The sequence below is a fragment of the Chiroxiphia lanceolata genome, chromosome 6 (assembly GCF_009829145.1).
Source record: "Chiroxiphia lanceolata isolate bChiLan1 chromosome 6, bChiLan1.pri, whole genome shotgun sequence".
Classification (NCBI taxonomy): domain Eukaryota; kingdom Metazoa; phylum Chordata; class Aves; order Passeriformes; family Pipridae; genus Chiroxiphia; species Chiroxiphia lanceolata.
In genome coordinates, this window is record NC_045642.1 from 47,474,477 (window position 1) to 47,486,550 (window position 12,074).

General features: G+C 39.3%; 1 protein-coding gene across 6 annotated transcripts in view; it reads right to left on the reverse strand.

The window, feature by feature from the left end:
- Window positions 1–12,074, reverse strand: part of FOXN3 (forkhead box N3) — a 135,725-nt gene that overhangs the window by 21,184 nt on the left and 102,467 nt on the right. For 3 of the 6 annotated variants that reach the window (XM_032689969.1, XM_032689972.1, XM_032689970.1), the window contains exon 5: window positions 7,747–7,812. The exons of 2 other annotated variants lie outside the window; for them this stretch is intronic. In XM_032689969.1, the coding sequence (XP_032545860.1) occupies window positions 7,747–7,812 (66 nt within the window). The remainder of the gene's footprint in view (window positions 1–7,746; window positions 7,813–12,074) is intronic. One more of the 6 variants, XM_032689971.1, reaches the window with a different exon arrangement.

Consider the following 12,074-nt stretch of genomic DNA (forward strand, 5'->3'; position numbering starts at 1 on the left):
TAAAATGAAAAGCAGAATCAAAATAATTCAATGGTAAAAGGTATGAATTTCTAGTTACCCACATAACCAATGTGCCACTGTAAGACCGATCTTTCCTGCTCATGCATCTCTACTTACAACATTTAAAGCATCAATACTCATCCTTCTCAAAAATAACAATTACTGAATTGTAAACTACTAATACATTGTCCCTAACACCCACACACTTTTCCTGCCTTTGTGCAGGTTGTATGAAGATGGCTACTTATATGCAATTATTTCTACATCTTTGTGATTTTGAAGGGTCATGGATTATTTACTGGAAATTACCTGGTGCTTTTATTCCAAAGATATATTTACGCCTTACAAGCTTTAATTACGTTTCAAATGCATACTTCGAGGTGAGGTATTTATATTTTAGATTGAAGATTCAAAGTGTAGAGGCAAGATAATTTACTCCAAGCCATTTCATCAATCACTGCCATCCTGGACTAACACCTTACATTCCAGACCCCTCTCTTCTAATGCTTCTTTAACCAACAGTACAGGCAGGTTACATGGTTCCTAATGCTTAGGTACAAGTGTGAAATGTAATTTACACCTTTTTGTGCAAGTGGCGAGAGCCGTTTATGTCTGAGATACTCAGCTCAAGAAAAGACCTGTGCGTCTCTTTGATGAAGGTTTCCTCTTTCACAAAATGTTCCTACTGAAATATAAAGAGTCTGAAACAACAAAATCATTATTCACCTTTCAACTCTCATCACTGCTATGTTCTCATTCTGCTCTCAGGAAACTTAAACCCAGGAAACACTTCCACTGGACTAGAGTTAAACTGTGTACAGAGAATATGCTGCATGAATGGAGAGATGATTTTTGGATCTTATGCTGCTTATGTCAAATATCAAGACTGCATCTCTGAAATTCTCCAAGGGGAAAAATCTGTCTTTTGTAGCGAACATTCATACTATAGTTTAAGAGAAAATAAAGTGAATGATGTCCAAGAGAACATATCATAATCTGAATCCATGAAGACACTGTTCAGCCAGTGTTAAAAGGATCCAACAAAAGCCCTTCAAAAATCCAATGTTGTTTTGTAGCCTGTTCTCAGGCTCTGTAGGTGGAAAACAAGTAGATGGTCATATGATCACTCCATAGTCAGAGCAGGACTGTCTTAATCCAGAGCATGGTCTTGAGTGCACATTAGCCGAGTAGAATATCCCAAACTGTGGACTTCTTTGATCACATCCCTCAACAGACTGCATCCATAATCTCTTATTTGCAAGTGTGTGTGCAGGTGAAGCAAGCTTCCCTGCTCCAGCTGAGACAACCACCTCATCCAGGACCTTCACAACAATCAAAACCATGTCAGACTGTGTCCTTCCCTGAAGATTTGATTGTTAAACATAAAATGTAGCAATTTGGCAAAATCGAAATGGAAAAGAACTCGGGAATTGGACTTTAGGGGTCTCAAACTACGACAAGGAGGAAATACTCAATGGATAGAGTCACCAGACACACTGACACCTCAACAGCTCAAAAAAAAGGAAACTAACTTCTTGGTTAAATGTTGGCACATGGAAGTTAAATATCAGCACTGAGTGAGATTTGCTGTCAAGGAAATGAAGAAGAAAGGGGTAACAAACATAACATGTTCTTTGTGTCATCTGGGAAACAAGCATACACTTCATTAAAATGTCCAGCTCAAGGTAGGCAATACTTAGTAAGGAAGACTGAATAGTATTTATTGAAAATGAACTTTAAAAAAGTGGAATATGGGAGTGTGAAAGTATCTTGTAGAGATAGACTGATTCTTTGCTTCTTTTGTCATCATGTGGCACATGCATTTATCTCAGGGCTCCCTTCCATGACCCATCTTTTGTAGCACAGATGAAATTATTACAGACAAGAGGTACTGAATTTCTGCTAAAATCTGTCAGCTTCAGGTCTTTTCTGCCAAGCTTTCTTCCAGTACAGAGTTCAGCAGAGTACTTTGTCTCAGGCTACAAGAACTGAAAATCGGAACTTGCTGATGATGTATAATTGATGGGACGTTAGAAGATGCCAAAAGCAAATGTTATCTGCCAAATGAGTAACTTTATTCACTTCAACTATCTTATCCCAGGCATAAATTTGATGCCATCTGCCTAACTTCTATTTTACTGCTCAAGAACAATTTTAAAGCTCTTAAATTTCATAGTCTGTAGTCCTTAAAAACTGTCAATCTAGGATACATCCAAAAAGCCATTTATTCTAAACAAAAATTTGAGGTGGGGGAGAGAAATGTATCCTGATAATCCTATCACACTCATATCTTGTTCAAGAGTATTACGAGGACTAGAGAGAAAGAAGTAGAAAGTATTTCATAAAAGTTTTCTTTCCAATTCTATTCCATCACTTCAGTGACTTAATACATTAACAACAAAGTAAGAAAAAAAACCAACAAAAACCCACCAACTAAAACCCAGCAACTGGAATGGGAAAGTTTGAACCTTATGAAAATGTCTTTTCCTAGTTTTTGTTTTAAAATGAAATTGTCAACAAAAATAGCTTTATGAGACATTTTGCTGACAATGATTTATCATTTATCATTTTAATATCATTTTCTGATATTAAAAGTCAGACTGGAAGCTGTCTACTAAGTTATAATAAGTGACTTGTTCACAAGCAGTATAAACAACATTAGAGTTTTCAAGTTTCATATACAATAAAAACGTCCCAAGAAAACAGCATGATCTATTTTATCCTATTTGAAGAATTTCTGACTGTCATTAAGGCAATTTTATCTTGGTCTTGATTTCTGTATATGTACCTTCCACATATACAGTCCACTTGCATTAGCTTAAACAGCATATTTCATTGGGGTAAAATTTTAGCGGTATAGTGGAAAAGTATTAGTAGATCTCTTTAGGGAATTACTTCTCCTCCTACCAAATTTAAAATATATGTATCTAGTCTGGGTTTTAAATGCTTTCAGACAAAGATTATTAAAGATTTCCAAACCACAGAGAGAACTAGTTTCACCCTTGGAAAAACCGCTTTTTTAGAAGCACCAAGCAAAACTCCATGCTCATATCTTCCCAAACATCTCCACCACAGCACTTCGGTCTCCTACAAGGAACCACCCACAAAACCAGTGTTGCAAAGTCTTCTGACCCCTTTCCAGCCACCCTGAATGAGTAGTGATGAGCAGTACTGAAACCAGAAGATGGATGTTCAGGACTCTCAGGTTCCTGGTTTCTACCCAAACTTTTTCTGTGAGCAGTTTTATAGCTGTTTGCGGTATTAAACTTTAGCTTGAGAAATATACTTACATTTATGTGCAATTCACAAATTATACAGCAATGGGCAAAGGACTACATGTGAATTTAAAGCTATGTGTAATAGCACTGAGTAAGAAGCTTCTTGAATTAAATCAGTATTTCCAGGATAATCCCTGTGACCACAGGACTGTTCGCCAGCAGTAGCAGCAATACACTACTCGTCCTCGCTTCTTCACTGGTCCTTCCTGAAGAGCAAGTGGCTCCAAGTTCAGAATGAGCTCACCAGTTAAGAAGGTGTTGCTACTGACATGCTTCCAGTGACTTGAATCTCAGGAATTTAAACACACTGCAAAATCACCAAAACCAATCTCCATTTTAATCATGGCAAAACACAACGGTTTGGCAAGACTGAATGATGTGCCCAGAATGCTACACTCTCTAGAGTAGAGAATGCTATGCTGGAGTGACAGCTGGTAATATTTACTTTCAAGACATTGATAAGAACTGAAGTGTTGAAAATCTTTTGTACAAAAAACCAACTGTACAAAACTAACCTATGGACTTCACTAACTTAATACCCATGATTTCTAAATTGAGCCCTAACATTTGTTCGCTATCCCTTTTTCCTCTGTCCTCTCTGTGAACTAGATTCCCATCAGGGAAACAGGCCCAGAAACGTGATGCAACTTGCCCAAGATGGCGCAGACAGTACCCAGTCCCCTGCAGGTCAAGATACAGTTTTTAATGCAAATCACATATTTTGGAATTAATATTCATGAACAGGCTACTAAGAAAAATCCAAACTATTTGTAACTTACGATAGCTGCTACTGAAGAAAGCAGATGTTCCAGCTGTTGTTTCTTTTTAAACATAATTTAACTATACAAAACCCAATCAAACACAAGGACTTCAATAAACTGAGGCAAAAGAAGTATTAAATCTATGTTCTTACATGCCCTTCCTTAGCATATCACAGTATCTTTCACGCTTTAGCTTCTGGTTCCAGTTGGATTGCATGTTTCAGTAGGAACTTGTACACAGCTGGCTACTTTGAACTTCTGCCTTTAGTTACAGTATAGAAGCATTTGGTCTGTGAATATACTGCAAAGTGTTAATAATTTAGAAATTGATTTCTGATGTTAACACTTTAACTATAATTGTATAATTCCTATCCTTTAGCAGCAAAGTGAACAATCAATTTCATGAGTCTATAAAGTAAAACCCCCACAAACAAAATAATCCTAATAACAGTGTTTTACTCTTTTATTCTGCCTTTTTGGTTTTTTGAATGAAAACTAAAGCATGATGGAACTGGGGTAAATGGTAAGCAATATTTGTCAGGCAACATTTCAATATTTCATATAAAAGAAAAAGTAAAAGTAATTAATCAATCTGTTACAAAGCAGGAATAGTTTACTCTGGATTTTCTCATGCCATTGAGATGGGATTCCTTTCTGACAGACTATATTAGAAGAATAAATTTCAATAAGACTTTGAATAATAACTTCAACCTAAAGATGCTTTTAGCACTCACATTGCCTAGTTGAACATTGATTTTTATGCCACTTGAAAAGCAAGATGTCTTCAAAGATGTCAATACATGTAACCATCCACAGAAAACGAATCCAGACTCTCACAATCTGCTTTGGAGGTATCCACTTGTCACAACAATGGTTAAATGTTGGTAGAATAGGCAAAGGTCTTAATTGACCAGTTTTAAACTTCCTGAGTCATAGAGTTGTTATAAGGTGAAATGACCTCAGGTTCTTCCTCCATCTGATTCTTTGCTGTGCCAGTAAGTGGCATATTTGGAGTCAGACTCTCGGACTGAAAGAATGTTTTCTGTCAAGTATTAACACCTGTGGCCAAACAGCAAACTAGGTCCTTCCCTTTTCAAATCTTGTCTTCAGAGGATGGGGCATTTTGCAGCCCTTATGCACATACTTGACACCACAGTTTGATACCAACAACAGAATTCTCGGTCTTCAAGGGATCAAACAGTATCCACACACTTAACTGCCCTGATTATTCAGAGTTTGATTTACAGACCACTGTAGCCACTGACAGAGCAGAGAACGAACTGTGAGCTTCTAGATGATGTTCAACATTGTGATGAAACTTTTATAAACAATCTGCCTTTTATTTGAAAACAAATTTGCAGTGTGGTTTTTTCCAAGCAATTTTTTCTTAATGTGCAGTAACAGTTAATTAGGTTGTCTAAGATTTTCCTAACATAGTACTTAAGTGAGACCCAACTGGAATTCATAGGACAGGCTGATTTACTTCCTCAAGGTATCCATTCACATCCCCCCCAAAATATTTCTCCTTTGTAATTTAGAAGACCTCTGAGGTTACAATAAAAACTTCTGCCCTGTCCTCCTGGCAATTCTACCAACATCTGGAAGGATTCATGAACTTCTGAGCAGACCCTGCATTTGAGTTTAAAGGCACAGAGAAGGGCCTCGTTACTTGTGGACATCAAGAAAGGAGAAATGTGAATGAGGAGCCATCTTTTTGCTTTCATCTCCCTCTCACTTTTGACATCCTGACACAAGAGCCCACTGGGAAGGATAGAGATTTGCCAACCTTCAAACTATGAAGTCTATGAAACGTACTAAACACACTGCAGATTTAGGCCAAACTGGTGCCTAAAGAGACCACAGAGAAAAAGACTGCAGGCCAATTTAGTGTATAAGATAAGATAAAAAGAGCAGGTCCTTTAATAAGGCCTCAGGCCCAGGAGAATACACATGATGTGCGCTGTACAACTGCATCAGCTGCTCATAGGACATGTCGAGGAGCTGATCCAGGTCAATCCTACAGTAGGGAAATTTACGGAAGGTTCTTTTCTTCCTCTGCTCCACCTCCGCCATCTTTTCTGGATTCTCTCTGTATTCCCCAACTGCAGCCTTCCATTGTTGTAACTCAACCAGAGAAAAAGGAACTTTTATCGAAGTGCAGAAGTCTCCAAATCACTTCCACTGCAATGTTGGCAAACATGTGCACGTGATAAAAATCTGCGGTGTGCTTAGTACATGTTTAGTACTATGTATCTCCTCCTTTTCTTGTCTGCAATCTTCTCCCATTCTCCAGTTCCTCCAGGAGTTCATATTACTCAGTGTTTTCCCCATCCTTTTCTATGCACATACTGCTTTATGTCCCCTTCCCTCTCTCACATGCCCTTTTACCCCTGCGCTTTCATTCTACACCAACTCCTTTCCCTCTTTTCTCTGCCCCGCAAATCTGTCTTCTTTAAACCTGGGATCCTTTGGAAGATGTCTCATTTTATTCTTCCCACTAAGTCCAAGGGTAACCCCCTCTTCCCAGTAAAATCTTTCCTTTTTCCTACCTACACAAAGAGGGGATTGGTCGCCCTTTTACCACGCACAGTCCCTGAAGACTGCTTAGGAGAAGACAAGGACCATTCTTTTCCTTCCAGAACAGAGAGTTAACTTGGTACATCATGCACTACTGAGAGAAGCTTCTCAAAAGGCATTCCTCTGGCAGGGTCACTAGGCAGGCTGACTGTATCTTTCCTCGGCTGCATGGGAAATGCTTTGATGGTAATTGACTCTCTTCCCCAGGCAGAGTAGCAAAGTGCGAATCATGGCTTCCCCTGGAATTTGGATTTGGTTGCCCAGGCTAGAACAATAGCAGTGATGCTAGACAGGCTTGATAATGGTTTCTATTTTAACTTCTGCCTTTATTTTTTACAGCTGCCTGTCACTTGGCATTACCACCGTGCTTGCTGACCAGCGATGTGTTTGTTTTCTTGTACTGCCTGTTTCTGTGCGCTGTATTCCACTATGGATTCCTTTAATACCTTCACTGCGAACCCTGTGGGGCAGGACGATTCCTGCAGTATTTGCACAGCTCCGTACAGCGGGGGCCAAGGCCCCTTCAGTGCTCTGCTAATACGCAGCACCAAACCCTTAGGTCTGGTCATAGAAGAGGGAGGACAGTATTGGCAGGAAATGAGACCTCTCTTTGCTCCCTGTAGCTGCTACTGCCTTGCATCAGACAGAGTAGAAAAAAAGCAAAACAGGCAGGATGTGTGCAAGGAAGGAGCTGAAACAGTGCCCAAGTGAATGGAAAGTATCCAGATGGCTGTGGTAACTCACACGATGGGAGTCAAATCAAAACAAAATGAAAACAAAACCATATGCCATGTACCCTTCACTCTATTGCTCTCTCTCCTTGCCTTTCTCCTGACTGTTGCCCCAGGTCTTTCTATCAGTATGGATAATAGTATGTTATTCATTTAAGTGTATGCCATGAATAACAATAACCCCTCTTTTACATTAGAGATCATGGATTAATATTATTCATGTAACAAAGAATGTAATATGAACCACAAAATTATACTCGTGTAAGGGTCAAGGAAGTGTAAGGTTCTATAAGGGATGCTATATTTCTTTATTAAATCCTTTTTATCTGGTAGGTTGTATACTTATAAAAGAGAATATTAACTTTACATGTCTATGTTGCTATAGAAATATCTACTCACAACCTGCTTGTATCTCAGGGGGAGTATTCAAAAGCATCATGGCAGTGGCAGCATCAATGTCAGGATCTGGAAAAATCAACCAATAAATACATTATTTACAACTGGGCTAATCTTCTTGCCCCCGTTGCTAAACTATAGGTTCAACCAAATCTCTTCAGTGAAAAGGTATGAGAGTTTATTATTCAGAGGGCTTGTTGATCACACACTGAATTTACCCACAAACTTGCATGTGATCCCATTGCTATTATGAAGTAGAGCACAGTGACCTGTGTCACCAAACCATACTCGTGCTCGTACGTGCATGAAACTTTTGTTGTCAGCCTCATCAATTCGCTGTTTAATTCTGTGAAGAGTATTAAATTTCATTACAAAGGATCTGTGAAAGCAGGTGCAACATCACAATTTGGAAGCAACAGAGAGGATGAGCCAACAGTAGAGTGGGAAAGCGTAAGGAATACCTACACCTGAGCAAGTACAGAAGACGACACTCAGTCATTTTGATTTGTCAAGAAAGATTTCAGTGAAGTTTGAGAAGGTGTTGGAAGACTGCTACAATTAAGGGAAAAAAAAAGAAACTAGCATTTCATTGAAGCATTTGCATGCTCATACATTGTCACTTTAATATAAGCAAAAATCATCAGCTGGCTGCTGTTATTCTTAAATTGGTTTCTGCATCCATCATGAACAGTCAGCTGACAGATGGTAAGTTATAGAGACAGAACAAAATATGATCCTTTTATAACTATATTCACTTGCTTCGCACACAACAGCTCGGCTGCTATGGAAATGCAGGTAGCTATGACAACAGTAAACAACCTCACAACGGCCACTGAATAAGCTGAAAAGAACATCTGCCCCAGCAAAGCGTCCCAGCTGCCCTGGGGCGCAACTTGCTAATCGTGCAGTGATGCCGTGTGACAGAGAAAGCCGCCTATGCCATGTCCAAATAAATGAAGTGTGCAATTGAAGCAGACATAAAAACGCACACCCTGGCCGACTGCTGCCTCTGTACGGCTAAACTGAATGACTAATGAGTATGCATTTGTTGTTTGGGGGTGGGCTTTTTTTTCAGCTTGTCAGTATTTATACCAAATTACATACTAAAAAATTTAATTTACTGCTAATAGCTTCATGGCACTTTATTTTGGCTATTATGTCAGAAAATTGTTAAAAATATGTGTATTTTTGATCTTCATATCTTTCAAATCTATTCGCAGTGAAGTGATGTGGTATAAAGCCCTGTAATTTATTAACAAGACAAATGACGTAGACAGGATTTTAAAATCTGCTTAAGCCAAACAGAAATTCACTTGACTGGTGAATTAAAAAAAGGGATTTTTTTTATTAGTTTAAGAATGTACTACTTTTCTCTGAATCGCTGCAAACACACTTCTAAAGGCTACGATATTATTTAATTGCTGAAACAGTAAACAGAGAACCAGTGCAGCAGGTGTAAAACTGAAGTTGAAGCAGCAGCAGACTTAGTATAAAAGGTGCCCACATAATGGAAAGCAAGTGCCTGTGTCTCCTGGACAGGTCATCATACTCTTTTCCAATAGTCACCAGCAGACTATTGAGAAAAGCAGCTTTACCAACTCATGTTCATCTTCAAGTCTGAAGATACCTCAAAAGCAGCATTCCTGCTGCAATTATCTATGCTGAAAGTGCCATTTCCAAACAGCTTCACTCCCAAACATGTGCCATGTTGCAGGAATGGGTCCACGTACCACACAGTGAGTGTGTGGTATCAAACTGAAGAGGGATAATCTATCCAATGTTAAAAAGCGAGACAAAAAAAGCAAAGAAACCGGAGAAATAAAGACAACCCAAACCAGAATTCTTCCATCTCTTTCATACCATAAAATCAGAAGATTGTTAGAAGTTGAATTTACTGTGTCATGATTCATACAGCCAACTTCAGCATTTGCTTATTGGCTGTTCCTAAATTTTGTTTTATTGTTTTACTTCAAATATGGCCCCTCCCCTGGGTAACATTGTAGAATAATGTTAATCTTGCTGTTGAAAGAATAAAAGGACATTACCAGAAAAAACACTGGTGACTTTGGGTTTTGTTTGTGTAACAAACTCTGTGATTTGAGATAAAATTGATGCAATGAGTTTATCTTGAAAGGTGCATTCTTAGCCTTTGGAGCACTAACAGTACCACTCTGTTTCTGTAATGACGTCAGGACACTACCATGAGCTCAACACAGGTCTGCATCCATAGTGGCTGTTTCCTAAAGTACAGCCATGTTTCAAGCTCATCCACACCTACTATTGTGCCTAGCTCTCTTTCTATTGGTATATTCCTGAAGAAATTGGACAGCTATTTTATAATGCTTTGGCAGAGGTAAGAGGGCTTGCGGACAAGCACGAAGGATGCTGTCAGTAGGATCCAGGACAACGTACTTTGGGTTGTCCTACTGGAAGGAGACAAGAAAAAGAACAGACTGGTGCACAAGGGACACAAGGGCCAAGGGCCAGCAGTCTGAGACTACAAAAAGAGGTGCAGAAGAAACGTCCAAGGGCAAACTGAAAAGCCAGTACATTCATGTGCAGCATTTACGTTCATGATTTGGAGGCGTTCTCCTGAGCAGCATGTCAAAAAGAGCCAAGAAGGAGTCATGAGGAGCAGCACTGAAGGCAGGTGAAGGAAGGGCACGTTTGCTGGGACTGGCCCTTCCTGCTTTGGCTCCTGGTACCCATCAGTGCCCCACACTGATGGCCCTTTCTCCACAGTGGCCATCCTTGTGAAGTCTCCTCCATGCGGATTCTCTTACTTCAAGGAGTAAGGGCTGACCCTGTGTGACAGCCCCACCAGCCTGGTAACTGGATCCTCTCCCTTCTACCTGCCTGTCTGCATTCGTGAAGCTGTGGATTTCAGAATTGAGATCTCTGTCCCACCTGAAGTCTGCGATCAGCACAAAAGCTCCTGAAGTTATTAACAGTGGGTGGTTAGTGAAAAATGATTGCAGGAACATCTTTCCCTAGGAAATCAGGTTAAAAATAACTACATACAATGCTTTGGAATATAGAAAATTAAGTATTTAAATGAATGCATTCTGGTTTCTTTTTTTGCTAATTCAAGTAAGTGGTGAACTGACTGCATACACAAACAGTTAATTTTTTGCCAGTGGAAAGTAGAAGATGCTTGGCCTTCCCTGTGAAAGAGGGAAGTAAGAAACAACAAAGAAAAGGAAGGATTGTGGGTATTGTACAAATAAGTAAGAGTATATCAAGGTCTCAGATAGGCAACATTGGAGAGGGACAAAAAAATGAGAAGAATGTCCAGCAGCCACAGTTTTTCCTAACAAACAACTGCTGTCTTGTTGAACTTGGTATCTCATGCTACATTCAGAAGTTTCAGTGCTTGGTCCCTCATACACCAAGGGACCTTCACAAGGTACCAGAAAGGACCTGGACCTTAAGTACTTACACAAACTCATAGGGCATGAAAGTCACCAAGGAGCAGGAATTCCATCACAGCTGCAGTACCTCCCGTTGCAGTGTGAGCCTACTGGTGTTTTTGCCAGCACTGCTTTCAAAGACAAAACTTCTTTTCATGAAGTCGATACCAACAATGGCAGAAACCTCATGGCAGGGCTGTTTGCTGCATTTTAGATTCATGCCCCTTGTCAGCAGAGTGTTCAGAAATGAACACGAAATCTCTAAACAGCACCTAGTTCTTTCACTGAGGAATTAACCTACAATTTATCACTTTGTGGAATTATATCTGCATGTTGTCAAGATACGCTTTGAACGAAACTCACTTTGCATGTTAACTGTATAGGATTGGAATCTGCCTTGCACAGACATGAGAAGTGGCAAAATGGTAGACATGAAATATTCTGGCATAAGATTTCATACAAGCAATGCAGAGGTAGCTCAGGTAGCAGACTGTTTATTCTGGACTTGTCAAAAAACAATTAAAATCAAACAGGTACCTGAGAAAGCCGGATGTGACAGCTGTTGTTTTATTATGTGGTGATCTCTGATCTGAGTTCATTTCATAGAGAGAGAAAGTGGTTTATAATAATTCATATTATTTTGATATTAGTTCAAACTTTGATCTGGTTTCATCAATTGCTTCAAATCCATCCCCTTCCAACTAAATAAAAATTAGGATAACGCAGTCCCCTCTTGACTTTGCTAAGCTAAAGGGTATTTATCTTTACAGCCATACTATAAGTTTTTAAAGAAAATAGCAGCTGAAGCAGTTCAAAGCAACCATGGCCTGAATTTTCCAGTAGAGATGCCTAGAGAGAGGCACTTAAGATGCATATTTGGGTATTACTAAAATGTTACTGCCAACTGACGTAAAAAATGTA